Below are 18,722 nucleotides of genomic sequence, written 5' to 3'. Positions count from 1 at the left end.
GAGTCATTTCTCTCAATTGGGAAGTAGTTTATATATCAGCACTGTGTTTCAAAATTATTTGGATTGTTAAAGGATCATTTTACTTTTTTTTTTTTTAAATAAATGAAGCTAATATATATACTTTTCTCTTAAGCCAAATCAATTACATTTAGGTTAATTGAAACTATAAATGTCATGTCAATTGTACTCACAAATTATTTGGGGAAAATATCTGGCTGGGATTATTTAATTGAGAGAACTGAGTATTTTAGAGATTTTTTTGCAGGATGACTGGATGGTTGAAGGAGAAAGGGACTTCAGAGCAGGATCTGAACAAAGCCATTGCAGAGCTGAAAGAGAAAGTGCAAATTTTCATTAGACTTGTATTATTACTGTCCTAAAATCTGCTGCCTTTTTCAGGACATCACGACATGTGGATACGTTTGCTTACTACATGGTGAAAGATGCCAACACAATCACTTTTTTCTGCCACCATTACATTATCAAGGGGATAAAAACCTGTTCAAAACATATCTGGTACAGTCTTGTCATGAGCTTTTCATTGTTTCTTTGCATTTCTTTGCATTTTTTTTTTTTTTACCAGGGATTAATCAAGGATTATTATTATTATTATATTAATAGTCTTTTGAAATAAACTTTAATACAATAATATATAAGCTAAAGGTTATGCAGGTGAATTTACAATCCCATGCACTGTATCTGTATTCAGAAATGATGTCATGTACAGATCGAGTATGTAGCAGCATCTGGAGATTCATAAAGTGTCTTAAAGACATGTTGGAGGGCTCTCAGAGTCCATTTCTCCTCAGGCTTTGAATGTACACATGAACCATGTACTTTTAAATGTAGGGTTGCTTTGTGTTGCATGTCATTGCACAGCTGACAATTCATTGCAGAATTCAAGGCATGGGCCTTTGGTCACAGCTCAAAATTGCAACAGGCTTAGATGTTCCCAAAACAGATCTGGCAATCAGGAATATGGAAAATCCCAATGAGACAAAAGCGAGAGAAGAAGGCTTTTAATTAGTGTAAAGAATGTAAAATAATTGCACAAAATCTTTTTTAAATTAATGGTGTAATGCAATTTAGACATAAATGGAATAATTACTGCAAAATGTATAGTTGACATGAAGACAGACCATATTATGCACAAAATAGAGTTATTACACTACGTGGCTCCAGGTGGGGTAACCTGTTGCACCATTTAGTAGAGATAAGTCCTAACATGCCAAGAGAAATGATCCTAATTCGTCTGAGATGATGTGTGGGTGTAACCTACTGTATTATATTAGCTCTCCTGTTCTGCCCCCTTCTGTTTCAGTGGTCAAAGTATAAATACATCATGTCACCTTTGTCCGGCGGCTCTCCCTCTCAGGGAGTCAGTGGGACCCACAGCCCACCCTGCACTGTCTAGATACACAGCAGATGTGAAAGTTTACAGTTTCCTACGATTGTTTTCTTCAAAGTGACAGTTGTCTCCCCCCTTTCGAAGAAATTGAGAAGCGTTTTCTTCATAAATAGTAAGTTCTTCGCTCCTGCAACTGCTTTGTTCAAGGTCAGTAGCCTCTTACAACAGGTGCTATGGAGGACAAGCTGAAGTGCATGACTGTGTGGCATTTTAACAGCAGGCATCTCAGCCAGACATTGTTACTGACAGGGAGGGTTTTTAAGGAGACGAGTTGTTTGGTTAAAACGTTAAAAAAGCAGACAGCTTCACTCAGGTCTTAGCTCTGTGAAGACTAATCAGTGGAAATGTGCTCATTTGCCCTCCTCTGTTCTTTTCCTGATAAACATGTCAAGCAGGTCAGACAGGGAAAATTCCTAAGTGATTAAGGCTTGTATGCTGCTACCCAACAGTACATGTAAGTAAAATAAGCTAAACTTTGACCAGCAACAAAGTTCTGCTTTATGTCATTATATTATATAGTAATGACACAATAATACAACAGAAAGGGGATATTTGCATTAGAAGAATTGTTCCTTTACTTGTTATACATTTAGCATGAAAGGGTTTTTTTTTTTTTTTTTACATTGTTGATTTCCTGTAAGGATCTAAGTACTTAGATTCGAAATACAGTTGAGAAGTTCCAAAACTCTGCAAAATTACCACTAATTTTGTCTATCCAATACACATTAAATGCAATAAACATGCTAAAAATCCTTCAGAAATGCAGTGGAGTAAAAGTAAAAAGATAAAAGTATAAACACAGAAAGGAGATATAAGGTAAAGTACAGTTCTTAAAATATCACAGGAAGTAAATGACTTTTGTTATGTTCCCATTCTCAAACATACCTTCCCACTCAAATAATATATCATGGCAAGTACAATGCTTTACAGCTGACAAGTTGAGAAGTTTATTTTTAGTTACAGTCTCATACAATCATTAAAATGTCCTTGTTGCACTCTACCTTTTACTTTTAGGCTTACAGCTGCCAGTTCAGGATCGTGCAGTGTGCTGACAACCATAATGTGTCTTTGCTCCTGATGCAGTGATTGTTTTTATCCTGACAGGTGAGGTGAAACCTGTCGTATCTGTTTAGACAAGTGCTGATTGGTCTGATATTGTGTCTTCAGGAGCCTCAGGAGCGCCACCTGTCTGTGTCACAATGGGGATCAAAGCTGCACTTCCCAAATATGAGATCTATTTCTACAATGTGGTGCTTTGTTTGGCCATGTTCTGGGCCGCCAGCTGGATCTTTGAGGTGTCCAGTTGTGAGTATAAGGATGCAGTAATAGAATATCATGCTCATGTTGATTTTCAGTCTTAATCTGACACATCTGGTCCACACACATAAAAAATATAATAGGGATTAATGAGTGAGTGATTCTGTCCAAGCACCCACAGTCCCAGGTAAACAGGTACATAAAAAGATGGACATGTACATATATTTAAGATTTTAAAAAAAAATAGTTTAAAAAACTGCATTGATTAAACATATTTGCAAATGTGTCATAATATCATAACTTTAAGCAACTGTAATGCTATTCTTTTCAAAAGTAGATTAATGCAAAACATTACAAGCTCTACAACACATCAGCAAATCGGTTCATTAGTGATCCCTAGGTGGAGATATAGTGTAAGATGTGTATTAGGCCTCCTCTAGTATGATCACGTACAGACAACACAATGTGCAGTGTAGGGACAGTGTTGCTACATGACGGTGAAGAGTTGGAGCTATGCAGACCATGCAGAGGAGATCAGGTGTCCATGTAAATGAAAATAGTCCCTGTGTTGGCCCTGCATATTGTGAGCTTCACTGTCAGTTGTAAGAAAAGTTGCACATCTGTATGCAAGAAAGAAAATCTTTTAATAAGAAGAAAATATCACATTAGGTAACAATATAAAATATGCATAACAATCTTTTTTTTCTCTCTTTTATTTTTTTATCCACATTTTTTTTCTCATCTCCTTTTCCTGTTCTAGCAAATGCAAACAGAAGGACATTCAAACCCAGCGTGAAGCCAGGATGGTACTACTTTGGGAGGAAAATGGTGAGTGAATATTCATAGTTTATTAAAACACATTTAAGGTAGGCATATATGCTCTGTTCAACCTTTATCTTTTCCTCCGTGATTTACAGGACACGGCTGATTTTGAGTGGATGATGTGGTTTTCCAGATTCAGAGAGCACATCCTGTTTGCTCTCTCAGGTCATGTGCTTTTCGCCAAGATCTGCTCCATGTTGGCTCCACAGGTGCTTCTAATGAACTGATTAATTTATCAATTGATAAAGATGCTGTAGGATGATTGATGAGAATGAGTTGAGGTAGAAGGAGCGATCGGGTTCATCTCTCACTGTGTTGTGTTATTATGAATAGTTGACATTTGAAATCCTCTTTGTCACAATTTATTTTTACAGCGTTGCACAGTAGCTTTTTATATCATCAGCTGAACAGCAGGTGGAAAGAAAAACACTGACTGAAAGTCAGATGGACAGAAAAATGAGACACAGAAAGCAATAAATAGAAATGTACCACAACATTTAGCAATATCAGTTATGCCACTTTAATCACAGCACAAGTTCATTAATACCCAAAAGGAAATTTAAATATTATCAATAGCAGGTGGCCTCATGTAAACACTGTTTTTCTCCCCAACAGTACAGGTCTTTGCTGTATATGGTGTATGGGGTGCTGGCTGTGTGGACCAGTATGGGCTGGACCTACGTCACCCTCATCCTGTCCCACTGTATCCTGCTCTACAGCATCTCCTTAGTGAAAATCCGCTGGCTTTGCTTTGTCACTGGTCTTTGCACACTTGCAACCTTCAAGTGTGAACCCTTTGTGTCCTGGCAGGTAAAGTGTTGCCTAAAGTGTTTTCATGAAAATGAATGTCATGTCTCTTTTTAATATTTTACCTTTTCTGTCTCTTTAGGCTGGTTTTGTGGAGGGGGACTTTGAACTGCGTCATGTACTTTTCTATGGAGGTTGTGGGTTTACGATCATGCGCTGTATGAGCTTTGCGCTGGAAAACTGTGAAAGGAAAGATGGAAACTACAACATCCTGGAGCTGCTCAAATACAACTTCTACCTCCCTTTCTTCTATTTTGGACCCATCATGACCTTTGATAAGTTTTATGTTCAAGTAAGTTAAACCAGGGTGGTATTTATTATTCCAGTAAACCAGCTGCTCAATTGTCCCTGCTCCTAGTTGATTTAGTGCATCAGATGGTATTGCATAGTTATCGAGGTGGATCCTAACCTTTTGGGTAGTTACTCCATAAAATAAAACTATTTATTATATATATTAGTACTGTTACTCAAGTGCTATATTTATGTACAGTTTTAGGGTATTTGTATTTTACTCTAGTATTGCTATTTTCTGTCACTTCATACTTTGACTTCACTACATTTCAGAGGAAAATATTGAGCTTTCTACTGCTCTAAATGTCATTTAAGGTCCATCACTTTAGTTACTTTTCAGTCTGATAAATCAAGGATTTTCATATCTTCAAAGGACAATTACATGGATGTCATCACTATTGTTATGAATGCATTACCTTATATTTTTTCAAGTAAAATATGTAGAGATTCTGTGACATGTGTGCTGCCCCCTGCAGGTCAACAGGTCGGACCGGACCAGGAAAGAGTGGGAGATGTGGAATATCAGTGTGCACGGCCTGATCCACCTGGGAGTCGTCATTATAGTGGACGTGCTGTTCCATTTCATGTACATCCTCACTATCCCTACTGACATGAAGCTGCTAAAACATCTGTCTGACTGGGCTTTAGGTCTGTGCTACTGCACCTCACAGAAATTCCTACTTTCACAAGTGTCTCATCAAATGCTGTGGCACATTAATTACAATAGATTTTGGCACAAAGTGACACGTTCTATCTACTGTTAATGGCTTTCTATTGCAAAAGTACAATGATGAATTCACTGAAATGACGATAAAGCAACTGCATAACTAATGTGGCTGCATTGTTTCCAGTTGGCCTAGCTTACTTTAATTTGGTGTATGACTGGGTGAAAGCAGCTGTCATGTTTGGAGTCATCAACACAATATCCAGACTGGATCATCTGGACCCACCCAAGCCACCAAAGTGCATCACTATGCTCTATGTGTTTGCTGAAACGTGAGTTGCTTTTACATTTAGTTACAGTTACACTTAGGCACTTTATTATAGTTGGTATAATTATATATCAAACCTGATCTTTTTATTTATTTATTATTTTTGTAGGCACTTTGACAGGGGAATCAATGACTGGCTATGCAAGTGAGTGTCTCAGAAAGATCAATAAATTAAATGTTGTAATAATCTTGTCAAACTTTTGGGTTCTTATAGTGTATCATTTTCCACAGGTATGTGTATGATTACCTGGGTGGAAAGCACAAGAATGTGCTGGAGGAGCTGGTGGCTACACTGTGCACGTTTGGCGTCGCCATCCTCTGGCTAGGACCCTGCAAGGTGGTGCTGCTCTGGGCTTTCTTTAACTGTTTTGGGCTTAACTTTGAGCTGTGGACTGCCAGATTTTTCTCCATGGAGCCATTTGCTTCTTATGAGGTTGGTTAATGAAGATGTGCTTCAGTTAGGCTATTGTTTATTTGCTTTTTGTTTACTTAAAATTTGTTATTTGCAGATGGCAATGTCTGAAGCGATGTCCCGCCGGATCAGAGCCATATTTAATACTTTCAACTTCTGGAGCATTGTGTTGTACAATGTCCTGGCCTTGAATAGTTTGGACTTTGCCAAGTTGGTTGCCAAACGGGTGCTTCTCAAAGGTGATTTTGTTTTTTGATTTTGACATGGGCTAAATTTTTTGACTGATTCTAGTAACAGTGGTGGTTTTTCTTCCATTCCCAGGCTTCCCTGTAACCACCATTATTGCCATGTTTGTGACCTACTGCCTGATTCAAGTGATAAAGGAGCGAGAGAGGACACAGGCCTTAATTGATGATCCTGATCCTCTACCTCCTGCTGCCCCTCCAAACGGCACCAGTGACCTGACCAGCTCTGAAACCACCTCTGATGCTCAGCCAGTCACAGATCCCAACAAGGAAAAAGCAGAGTAGATATTTGCTTTTTGACCTCACCTTCCAAAAACAAAGAAGCAATGTATAATGGAAATGTAGGATGTAGCAGGGAACAGTATTATTTCCAATTGAGATTTTATAATCTAACTCATGAATGGAAGCTTTACTTCTGCTGATGTCAAAAACATCATTAACTGTATGTTTGCAGTAGGTTTACCACCATTTAAATGTATTTATACCAGAGGTTTCAAAAAACACTAAAGATTTGTTCAAAGTGTTACATTCAGAGTTTTTAAAATCAAATCAAGAGTAAAAATTATTTTGTGAAATGCTTATCAAACTTTCATCATTGTGATGTTGATAGGAAGCGTTTGAACTTGCCTATTGAGTTGTTTGAATATGAACGAATGGGCCTTTTTACTCCGAGTGATTCAGTGTTGTGTCCTGTCATTGGGGTGTGAGGTATTTCTGTAGCATTACATCAGTAGTTTGCAGCTAAATTCCTGTTTGATGGAAACACCTTTAACAATGTCCATTGGAACAGCTAAAGTCATGCCTGTGGTGAATCATTGCCTGGACCTGAACAGTGTGATAAACGGCATTTGGCAACACTTAATATGGGAGATTTTCCTATTTATGTGGCAAACAGGGATGGCTATCTTTATTTGTTTTTGTCTTCATCCAAACACATCAAATCATTGCTGAAGCAACAGAGACTAGCTTCATAATTTAGCAGCAATTAAATAATGTCTCTTATGTCCAGATGTAACCAACAATAGACTGGTACAATATCCATATAATGCAAATATAGTAACATAACAAAAAGGCAGGGTGACACTGTTACTGTGATGACTCACAGTGTCACAGAGACCCCAGAGGGCAGTCTCCTCCCATAGAGACCCCCGTCACTCAGATCGGATATATTTCCCATGAAGCTATGCAGCAGCTGTCTGAGTTGCTGGATGATCCTACAGAGAGGGTGGAGGTGGACTTCTAGGTGCACATGGCAGACTGTAGCATGGATATAGCATTTCATGTTTCAGAATGAAGCCCATAGCGCCACACTGAGCACCTAGTCTATAAATAACGTTTCAGTTGGAGCTGAGTTGAAGGGTCAAGACAGCTGACAAAGTGGGCTGCCCCTGGGTCCAGCTGGTGTAGTCTAATTGTAGACTGACTGTGTCTCTGAATCTTCTTTCAAGGATAGAAATCAGAACTACTGTGGTAAAAAGAGTTAGTCTTTGTTTCATTTGCAGCCGCAGAAAGGCTCTTTAAACTACACCTCAGCAGCAACGATGGCTCTACCTATAAACCCCATGGACGAGCCCCGGATGTACCAGCAGACTCTGCTCCAGGACGGCCTGTATGACTTGCTAGAGAATGACAAACTGGTTGACTGTGTGCTGAAGATCAAAGACAAGGAGTTCCCATGTCACCGGCTTGTCCTTTGTGCCTGCAGCTCGTACTTCCGTGCTATTTTTCTGTCTGACCTCGAGGAGAGCAAAAAGAAAGAGATCGTCCTGGAGGATGTGGAACCTGGAGTCATGGGGCTGGTCCTCAAATATTTGTACACCTCCAAAATCAATGTGACAGAGCAGAATGTCCAGGACATCTTTGCTGTGGCTAATATGTACCAGATACCTTCAATTTTCACTGTATGTGTCTCTTTCCTACAAAAGCGTCTGAGCCTCAGCAACTGTCTGGCTATCTTCAGGCTTGGTCTGATGCTGGACTGTTCCAGGTTGGCTGTCTCTGCCCGAAACTATGCCTGCGAGCGCTTCCAGCTCATCTCCAGAGATGAGGAATTCTTCCAGTTGCTCCCCAGTGAGTTAGCAGCTATATTATCAAATGACAACCTAAATGTAGAGACAGAGGAAGCAGTGTTCGAGGCTTTGATGAACTGGGTATCCCGGGACACTGAGAATAGGCTAAAAGAGCTGCCAGGTTTACTGGATTGCGTTCGTTTGCGTCTGGTCAATGAGGATTACTTTCAAGAGAAAGTAGAGAAAAACAAGCTGATCTCCTCAAATCCTGAAATGAAGCAGAAACTTCAGCTGGTTAGGGATGCTCATTCTGGGAAACTGCCGGAGGTTAAAAAAAGCAAAAGCAAGAAGGAGGCTGGCAGAGCAGAAAAACAAGGAGACAGTGAGGATAAAGAAGAAGAGGAAGAAGGTCTTCTCCCAGGCATCCTAAATGACAACCTGAGATTTGGCATGTTTATGAGGGACTTGATGTTGATGCTGAATGACGCTGGTGCTGTGGCTTACGATCCGTCGGGGAATGACTGCTTTGTAGCATCACTCTCCACACAGATTCCCAAAAACCATGCCAGTCTGGTCACCAAGGAAAACCAGATCTTTGTGATAGGAGGACTTTTCTTTGATGAACAGAACAAGGACGACCCACTCTGCTCCTACTTCCTGCAGGTAGGAGACTCTCATACTTAACCCTTTGATGCACCTTCAAAAAAGTCAATGGGAACGCTAATGTCCCTTCGACCCTTTGTGCTTGGGTGCACCACAGGGTTAATACTTTAGGTCCCACAGCAGCTCTATAACTTTTATAACTATTATGCAACAAAAATACTGTTGAATTTGTTCTTAATTGAATTAAAATCCTCCTAAAACCCAATGTGAATTAAGATCTGCTCAAATCCACAAAACTGTTTGAGAAAATGTGTAAAATGTGTGTAAGACATTGAAAATATATTTGATGAAGTTATGTTGCCATACAAATTGTAGAATTATAGGTCTAATATTTCACTTAGCAATTTAAACAACAGGAACTGAATAGTATAAATTATAGGCTATGTGATATTATCAGAAAATGTAAATGGGTAAATCTATTTTAGGGAGAAAACTAAATGTTAAAGGGTTTTAAACTGAGTATACATTGTGTTTGCATATATAAATCATATGGATACATACTTTTGTCTGTTTGAATGTAAAATGGTATGTACAGTACCACAGCATCTTTCTGGTGTAAAAGTAAACCATTCACAGATGTTTGACTTCTGTGACCTCAGTATGACCCGGTCAATACTGATTGGCTGGCGATGCCACCTGTCCCATCTCCCCGCTTCCTGTTTGGGCTGGCTGAGGCTGAGAACTCCATCTTTGTGGTGGGAGGGAAGGAGCTGAAGGAGCAGGAGCATATACTGGATTCAGTTTTGGTCTACGACAGACAGTGAGCTTTTGTACCAAATCTGTATTTATTTATTGTGATGCCATTTTCAGTGAGTGAGTCCTAAGTAATTATATGTTTCCTGTGGTATCTCATCTACAGATCTTTTAAATGGGATGAATCTGAGCCACTTCCTTACCCAGTCTATGGACATGCAACTGTATCCCACAATGATATTATATATGTTATTGGAGGAAAAGGAGATAGCAAGTGAGTATATGGCGTAATAAAAATATGAATCTTTTGTAAAGCCTTTATTTAAAATTCTCAGAGGCACATTTTTGTTTGTCACTTATGAAAAGGAGCTGTCTAACGAAGATGTATGCATTTGATGTGAAGAGATTTGAATGGAAGGAACTTGCTCCCATGAAGACGCCGCGCTCCTTATTTGGAGCAGCTGTTCATAACAATAATATATATGTGGCTGCGGGCGTCACCGACGATGGATTGACGGATTCTGTAGAGGTGTACGACATCGCTACCAACAAGTGAGTTCATCAAAATCAGTGAATATGGCTGACAAAAGTGAATGTGGTCGTCGCTGTAGGTGTCAGAGGGTTTAGGGTCCTGAAGTCACCATGTGGCCTCAAAATTATTTTTAATGTGTGGCCACTATGATGAGTCTTATTTACAATTTTTGTATTTGCTATTTTCAACAATGAAATTTCATGCCAAAGATATTTTATTTGGGTTGGTATGCGAAACAGTGGTTAGCACTTCTCACCACAAGAAGGTTCCAGGTTCGAATCCAGTTTGACCCAGGGTCCTTCTGTGTCGTGTTTTCATATACTCCAGTTTCCTCCCACAGTTTAAAGACATGCAGCTTGGGGTCAGGTTAATTAGTGATTCTAAATTGTTTTTAGGGTGAATGTGAATGTCTGTTTCTATGTGTCAGCCCTGTTATAGACTGGTGACTTGTCCAGTGTGTACCTCTCACCCATTGTCGGCTGGGATTGGCTCCAGACCCCAGAATAAGAATATGTGTTATAGATGATAGATGGATATATTACTTGGTTTACTACATTAATTTATTGTTTTTCCAGGTTGTTTATTTAGTTCTTGCAATTTATTGCTCTAATAATAAATCAGCTGATTTGTTGGGGAACAAACTATTAAATGACTACATTGCTTAAAGGGTCCACAAAATTTATTTCTATGAACCAAAATGACTTGAGCAGTTATCATTTCACCGTCAATCATAAATTTTTATTGTACAAAGCAACCTTTGTATGTCCTGTATGTTTACATTTTTAGATGGTCAGACTGTGAAGCATTTCCTCAGGACCGTAGCTCTCTGAACCTGGTGTCGTTGGCTGGTTCGCTGTATGCTGTGGGAGGCTTTGGCATGACGCCTTTGGAGGACAGTGATGAGTTTGTTCCAAAAGAGATGAACGACATCTGGAGGTGGGTCACAGTCATAGACACAGTTCTTCTACTTCTTCATTCAAGCATTCAGCACATTGTGATGAACACCACAAAGGGAAATTAGCAGGTGACTTGACTTAAATATTTTCACTTTGGCCAGCCAAAATCAAAAAATATAATCTATCTTTGTAGTGGCTCATTACAATGGACTGCATGTTAAAGAGAAGTCAAACTGGAGTGCCATTTTCAGCCGTTATAAAGTTATGTGCTCCACAGTGTTCATGTGTTACACGTGATGCTGAAAAACAGCTCCAGGGATGTTTGAAATAAACACTAATGATTTATTTATCGCCCAGCCATACCCTCCATCAAATGTGCGTGCATACTTTACTCAGAATACTCCCTGTTTTACATTTCATGACAAATGAACGTCTGTCAACCTCCTCAGGTATAATGAGACAGACAGGAAGTGGAAGGGGATCCTCAGAGAGATCCAATACGCTTCAGGGGCCACTATTCTGGGGGTCCGTCTCAACACTCTCCGTCTGACCAAGATGTAAAAGTGTCAAGACGAATCACTGCTCAGGTTCACGGTCGTTTCAAATCAGTACAAAGATCAGGCTTGAGAGGACGATGATCTACCTTGAGTCAGCTTAGTGTGTTTCATTTTCTGTTTCTTCAAAACGCCATTGCAGTTGTAATTGAGATTTTGACTTCACACTTTTCTTATATGACTGACACTTTTATATGTGTGTTTCAGTGATTGTAATCTGATTGAGATTGTAAAACGGTAAACATTGTGACACTGTATAAAATAAAGTCAAGTCTTTAAAAGCTAAAACTGTCTGAGGAAAGTGTTGGTGGGAGGTTGTGCATTTCCCAATAGATGGCAGCAAAGTCATAATTCATGATCCTTCAGGGAGACAGCCTGGTTAAAACATGATTTACGTGAAAAACAACTGATTTCAGTTTCTCTATGCAGAAATAATAAAACAGCACACTTCTCGATTTGCAATAATATATCTATACTGTTTAATATTGAAATGATTTCATTATGCTGTGTTGTGTTACAGACAGTAAACACTAGTCAATAATACAATAAAAGACATAAAATACAGTCTAATGTTAATAGCACCTCTAGACACTATTGTCCTTATACTGTTTTTAGTATTTTAATATAGCCAAACTTGACAACTACTGCCTACACATGGTCTCTGTACACCCGAGTTAACTAAGACATAGTGTTTACATTACAAAGTAGAGAATCAGCAAATAACAGTACACATTATGATTTCTTTAACACAGCAGCAATATGAGTAGGTATGGGAAATGGAGAGGGTATGTAAATAATAGGCTACATCTTTGAATTAACTGTGCCATTGGGGCCTATAGTTATTGTCTCTTATAGCTTTGCCCAGAAAGCGGAAAACGCATTTATTAAAACAGTCAACTAAAATTTCACATGCAAAATAAACTTTTCTAATTTCGAGCCCCGAAACTGCCAAAATTTCATAAAAGATTATCTGATAAGTCAAAAAATACAACCAAACACATCAATAAATAACAGCTTTAATTAAATTATTTTACTAATGTGCAAAAAAGAATAATATATAATTTTATGTCAACTTTCAGTTTCTAATTAAATTAATTAAAGCTTATTATTTTCATTCACCACTGATTTGCTGATAAAAATCAATTCAAACTTAAATTTCACCCTTGTATGTCTTTTTTTTTTTTTTTACTAGCACATGTATTTTCAGTTCATTACTTTTATTGTTTTATTTTTTGACATGTTTAACCATCCTAACCACATTTCCAGTTTTTCACATATTTGATAGAGACGTTCATGTGTATCCAGGGATGTGACTGGTTCAGGGTTTGTGTGTGTGTTGACATTAACGGAGCAATCAAGAGGCCTGTGCAGCTAAAAACACTGTTGGCTAAACACAATGAGAACCAGCTTTTTCAACCAAGCTAAAGCTTTTACTTTTATTATAAAAGTATATCAAGTGCATGTCTTGTCTTCAACACAGACGATGAGGAGTTTCAGACTTTATTAATGTGTGTTAGCCTTTAGGTTTTATAAGGTTGTGCTATTTAATGTCTCTTTTGAAAGCAAAATAAACTATAAAAGCATTTTTTCTCTTGATAGGTAATTGGAAGTTAAGGGAAATATTTCTCCTTACTAGTGCTTTTTGCTTGTTCTGTCTGACTAATGGTCCAACACCAAAAAATATGTATTTTATTATCATAAAAAACTAAAGAAACAAGAAAATATTCACATTTGAGAAGCTGGACATTTGGGGAGTTGTTGGAAAACCTTAGAAACCTAAATGAAAAAAGTTCCCAATTAATTTTCCCTTTTTAAATTGTTATTTAATTTAGTATATAGTATTATTTATTGATGCATTGTATTATATTTCTGACTTGACTATCTTGTGATTTGAAGTTTGACCCAAAAATATAAACAAAAAAACTTTTCTTTCCTAAAAAAGAAAAAAAATCTTCAAAGCATATTTCTTTAAATTCTCACAATGTCTTCTCTCTAGTATGCTCATGGACCTTTATGGACCTTTAGTAATTGCTTCTAAAATAAGGTACCTATATTCCCAACACTTTTCTTGGAAGCTGAAGGCCACATAATCAAATCCTTTCGGACACACGCTTTGATGCTAGCAGCTGCTAAACCTAAAACAAGTCCCAGCAAAGACCCATCTGGGCAAACTTATGAAGAGCATTATCTGTTTTGAACCAAATGCAACCTCAGTGCTTCATTATGTGACAAACATTTCCCTGGATGCAATGCACAGTCACTATGGTGTCCATTTAATCACTGACAATCTAAGGACAAGGGCAGGTCCACCTTTGTCTAATATAATACAGGCCTTTGGCTGGTAGCCTCAGTAAAGGAGAATTTGGCTAATTAAAACAATATAAAGCCTACCTGCCTGTTAGACTCCTAACCACTGTGCAAAATGTCCTCAGTTGAACTGATTTTTGTTCTGTTTGAGCATTTGGTTACTGTAAGGGTCCACAAGTGTGTCTCCATAAAGTCTTGCTTTGATGCTGTCACAGTTATGTCTTCTCTTTTTTTTTTCCCAGATGGCCTGTTTGCTAAATAATCCCGATTTTCATGGTGGATTTAGTCCTCACAGTCTGGTCAGTCTCTAAACTTTCTCTGGATATTGGAGCATGAAATGTAAAAAATTTGTAAAGTGGAATATAACAATAGGTATTTCAGAAGATATTTTTTCTTGGCTTGTAAATAAACTCATGTGCTCAGTGTCACTGTCCTAAATTATGAATATCATGTGTTTGTTTTGCATGAAACAAAAACTGATAAATACTACACTAGTTTGGAAATTTGATGTTGAGGCAAACTGTAGTATAACATTTGTACAGTATCTGTATCCAAGCAGGTACCTACAATAGTACTTAGTATTTTTGTAGGGTCTGAACAAACACTTTATCATCCCTTTGGTTGCTCTTTCAAAGGACTGAACATCTGCCAGGAACAATATTCAGGTAGAAACTTTCAAATAACTGCTATTGTATCAACCAACAGAAGCCTACAACATAAACTGAAGTTTAAAGTGCTCACAATAATTATCATTCTCAATAATCAATAAAATCAACTGACACCATCCTTTTAATATTCTCATAAGATGTAACAGAAGAGTCACATATTAACCCTCTTCAATAGGTGCAAACTGGTAAGTCCTAAAATTTCTCTTGGATGCACCTTTGGGAGCAGTGACAGATGCTTGTTAAAGAGCAGCACAGTGCAAATTAGGCAGCCTGAAGCACAGAGACACCAGTTTATCTGCAGGGTGACACATAACTGACTCTTCACAGCTGAGTTGTCCGCAACGTGCGGGATGCCACACCACAGCAAATGATCCAATGTGTTATTGTAGGAAACAAAACACTGGTCGAGCCCTGGTCTGCCACTTCTGCAACTTACTAACCACAACCTCCGATCACTTTAAAACAAATAATACAGAGAAAATCACTGTGATTTATAGATTTTGTACTTAATTTATGAGCATCAAAAGCCACCTGGTACATTTAAATGTTAAATGTATGCCTTTGGATTAGATCCACCATTACACCTCTCCTGTTTGTCATCTTGTAACTGCATACATGTCCCCATTATGGGCTAGTGTGGCAATCAAAGTGCATAAAATGAATAGTAACAACTACTAACCCTCCTCCATTACCATCAGCTACTATCATTATCCATAACATTAAAAAAAAACATTTAAAGTCAAAACCCTCAGAGTATAAGGCAAACACAAAAAATACAACCACAGTATTTCAGTATTGCCTTTTGGGGTAGTGCTTCTGAAGTCACTGAAGAGGAAAAATACTTGGTAAATCAATTTTTTTGCCTTTTCTTATGATCCCAAAGTACTATGGCCTCTAAGGAAAGTTTTTGTGGTTGTTTCCTTAGTGCAGTGCTGCTCAGAGAGTACAGTTTACTGAGCTGCCACCAGTGGTGGAAGAATAACTCAGATCCTTTAGATGAAGAGATCAGGAAACACATCACATGCTCCATTACAAGTCTGGGATTTAAAACCATACCTATTTAAAAATGTGAAAGTATTACCAGAAAAATCTACTTAAAGTATTAAAAGAAAAAGCAATCGTGTGTAAAAAAAAAAGGTCCCCTACTATTATCTGTTCATTATTGGTGCATTAATTTGTCTGTTGTATTTTACTGCTCTAGTTCTTTAAGACTGTGGTAATTATATCTACATCATTTATTGTTGGGCAGCTTCATTTACAGCAGTACATTATGTTCTACAAGATAATCATACATGTGTACAACACTGTTTTCAGATTTGCAGCGATGCCTATTGTCTAATAATGTTTTTTATCATTTACATAGCATAAGAAGAAGAACAATAGCAGAAGAACAATGGATTCTTCAATTTATCAGAAAAAAATCTAGACCATATTTGGTTTTCTGTAAAGTCAGAGGGTATAAAAAGATAAAATCTACAAAGTAATTAGTAGCTTAAAGTTTCAGATAAATGTAGTGAAGTAAAAAGCACAATATGTCTCTAAAATGTAGTGGAGCCATAGTTTAAAGTTGCATAAAATGAAAATACTTAAAAGTATAAGTACTTTCTATTCGTACTTAAATACAGCACTGGAGTAAATACACTTAATTATTGATTAATTAATATTCCACCACTGGTGCCACAAGAGATTAACAGTCCTTATGTATGTGTAACATTGATAGCTTGCCTTTATTCCTGCCTGTGCCAACAATCAGTCACCACCATGTACCAATGATCAGATTAAATCTTCCGGGGGTATAATATGTTGGCAGTTACCTCCTCAAATGGCTCCAAGTATCTCAATTATAGCTCATTTCTGACCCTGGAGCTCACTGTCAAATAAGGCCAAAATTGGATTTAACCCAGCCAGAATATATTCAGCAATTCAACAGCTCAGACTTCTTAAGCCCAAGACATTTAAAGGGTCTCAAAGTGGACCCTATACAAAAGCAGCAAATCAAAATACAAAAAAAAAACAAAAAAAAAAAACGTTTGACGTTTAGAAAAGGTAAATAAAAACATACCGTTATCAAATAACTCCTGTTGTGGCCATAACCATTTAACCGTGGCAGTTTAAGAAATACCTGTAGGCTACCTGGGGAGAGCTAAGACAGAAGGTTGCACTAAGGTGCTTCAATTTATCCTTTAAATAATACAACAAACAGCTTATTACATTTACAAAAAAATAATCGACAAATTTCAACTTCCGCTAGTATCAGCCAAGACATGTGGGAACACATACAACTGACTCTCCGAATGTAAACATGAGGAATTAAATCACAGGACGAAACACATCTTAACAATATTTACAGGTAAATGGTACACTACAGATAGGCTAGCTGCAGATAAAGTGAGCAGGAGTGCAAAGAAACTCTTTTTGGATAGGGAAGTTGATTGAAATGTTGGAATAAAAAAAAAGAAAACTAATAACTTTACTTGCTTTCTTGTCAAAAGTTACATGAGAAGACTGATATCACTCTCATCTCTGTCTGACTGGAAATGGGGAAACAGCTATTCTGACAAAAACCAACATACAATAGGTTGCAACAAGTTTTAATGTTACAAAATCAGCCCACTTGCCCCTGCAGAGCTCATTAAGTAACACACTACATATTCAACAAGTTTGATATAAAAGGCTCTGGGATACCACCACATCTAACCAAGACAACAATTAAGCATATAACCTCCAATAAGATCAGAAACTGACACTGTTTTAAAAAAGGCAGTCTTGGGAGCTTCAGAGGTGCTCTCAGATATTTTAATCCCAGGAACAAAGCCAGGCTAGATCTATTTCTTTAGCTATCCAGCTGCTGTCTGAAGCTGTATGTTCCCCAAACTTTTACTTCAGAGATTTTTATAAAGGATTTTATTTTCTAGTAGTTCACAACTTCACATACAGCCACAACCTTTTTAGTTGATACTGCATGTTCCTTAATTTGTCCAGCTTCTGCATATCACTGTGGACAGAGCCAGGATAGCTGTTTGCAGGTGTTATGAAAGGATCAACTAATGCATATCTTAATATTTGGAGGACAGATATTTCAGTGCTATCAATCAACCAAGGAAGCCATTACACACATTTCTTGAAATGTCCGTTTAGAGATATTTACTAAAAAACAAAAGGTCCAACTACAATTATTTTCAGATCTACTCCAGTAGATACATACATGACAAACAACTGTCAAAAGTACAGTACTACAAAAGCCACAAATCTTTGATGGGTATTACATTGCATTATTTGATTAGCTTCTGTAGGTAACTGTTAGAAGGAAATCACTATCTTATAATAGTGAAGTACTAGTAAGGAGCCCTTTTAATAATGAGCTCTGTTGCCAAAAGTAATCACTGTCAGTGCTCTCAAAGAAATGTTAGCATTGGAATATAATATGGTGTTTCACAATATGGGTCACATCAAGATGAAAGGTGCACACTTAAGTTAATCTCTGTCAGCAGATTTGCGTGAATATAACCGTCCCTATATACTATTGGTATTCTGAGAACTAATTACACAGATCAGGTTTAGTTGGGAAATGAGCTTAAAGTTAACATTAATATTAGGATTAAACCTACAAATATACTGTAGGTCTGAGTACATTAGCTTTTACTAACAAGTCACCAGAAAGTGCCATATTGTCTCAAAGCCAGATCTACAAGAGAGGAGCATGCTTGCTTAATGTAAGCAAAAGACGAGAGTCAACAAATTATCTCCTGTCTCGTGGAAGCTCGAGCGTTGATTAGCTGAACGTAGATCTGAGGATTCTCACCTCCAGTCTTTGCGTCATCTCTCATACACACACAAACACACAGTCACAAACACCACACACTGCATTGCATGGCAAACTCTCCGCAGCTTCTCTTATGCCCTTACAAATTGACGGAACGTGCCACAAATTACACACTATCACAAATAAAAGTGAAGACAATTAGGAGTACATTTTTAGTATCACTAGAGTTAAATGTAAGGTGCAGGATCGATTATAAATGCTGTATAACATTACCTAACTATAGCAGGTGAGCTCACAGGATTTGGTTATTGGCAATGCCATATACAGGTATATGCTCAAAGACAATCGGCATTTGGTTATTGCTGGGTCAGACAAGAACCACTCGCTACATCTTGGCAGAGAA

At 37.8% G+C, this 18,722-nt stretch overlaps 2 protein-coding genes across 4 annotated transcripts; both read left to right on the top strand.

The window, feature by feature from the left end:
* Positions 1-1,351: 1,351 nt before the first annotated feature.
* hhatlb (hedgehog acyltransferase like, b) lies at positions 1,352-7,096 on the top strand. 3 transcript variants are annotated; one of them, XM_026292020.1, is made up of 13 exons: positions 1,352-1,520; positions 1,804-1,862; positions 2,576-2,713; positions 3,426-3,493; positions 3,583-3,696; positions 4,103-4,297; positions 4,377-4,586; positions 5,062-5,233; positions 5,437-5,581; positions 5,687-5,722; positions 5,809-6,010; positions 6,087-6,228; positions 6,311-7,096. In XM_026292020.1, the coding sequence occupies exons 3-13, from the start codon at positions 2,608-2,610 to the stop codon at positions 6,517-6,519; spliced, it is 1,599 nt and encodes a 532-aa protein (XP_026147805.1). In that variant the 5' UTR covers positions 1,352-1,520; positions 1,804-1,862; positions 2,576-2,607; the 3' UTR covers positions 6,520-7,096. The 3 variants fall into 3 exon arrangements, with proteins under 3 accessions (XP_026147805.1, XP_026147804.1, XP_026147806.1); XM_026292019.2 differs by lacking the exon at positions 1,804-1,862; XM_026292021.1 differs by lacking the exon at positions 1,804-1,862 and having other exon boundaries at positions 2,513-2,713.
* Positions 7,097-7,421: 325 nt separating this feature from the next.
* On the top strand, positions 7,422-11,869 carry klhl40b (kelch-like family member 40b). The gene is made up of 6 exons (XM_026292018.2): positions 7,422-8,906; positions 9,506-9,666; positions 9,766-9,873; positions 9,966-10,151; positions 10,918-11,067; positions 11,477-11,869. The coding sequence occupies exons 1-6, from the start codon at positions 7,776-7,778 to the stop codon at positions 11,586-11,588; spliced, it is 1,848 nt and encodes a 615-aa protein (XP_026147803.1). The 5' UTR covers positions 7,422-7,775; the 3' UTR covers positions 11,589-11,869.
* The last annotated feature ends 6,853 nt before the right edge of the window (positions 11,870-18,722 follow it).

Source organism: Mastacembelus armatus, chromosome 20, assembly GCF_900324485.2.
Source record: "Mastacembelus armatus chromosome 20, fMasArm1.2, whole genome shotgun sequence".
NCBI classification, from domain to species: Eukaryota; Metazoa; Chordata; class Actinopteri; order Synbranchiformes; family Mastacembelidae; genus Mastacembelus; species Mastacembelus armatus.
Note: the sequence above shows the minus strand (reverse complement) of the source record. Positions and strands in the feature narration are given on the sequence as shown.

Excerpts from the sequence above, each read along its gene's own strand:
- hhatlb (XM_026292019.2), top strand. The coding sequence starts at position 2,608 with ATGGGGATCAAAGCTGCACTTCCCAAATATGAGATCTATTTCTACAAT. Across the intron at positions 3,697-4,102 it reads GCTCCATGTTGGCTCCACAG|TACAGGTCTTTGCTGTATAT; the intron begins GTGCTTCTAATG and ends TCTCCCCAACAG. Across the intron at positions 4,587-5,061 it reads TTGATAAGTTTTATGTTCAA|GTCAACAGGTCGGACCGGAC; the intron begins GTAAGTTAAACC and ends TGCCCCCTGCAG.
- klhl40b (XM_026292018.2), top strand. The coding sequence starts at position 7,776 with ATGGCTCTACCTATAAACCCCATGGACGAGCCCCGGATGTACCAGCAG. Across the intron at positions 9,874-9,965 it reads GGAGGAAAAGGAGATAGCAA|GAGCTGTCTAACGAAGATGT; the intron begins GTGAGTATATGG and ends ACTTATGAAAAG. Across the intron at positions 11,068-11,476 it reads GAGATGAACGACATCTGGAG|GTATAATGAGACAGACAGGA; the intron begins GTGGGTCACAGT and ends CAACCTCCTCAG.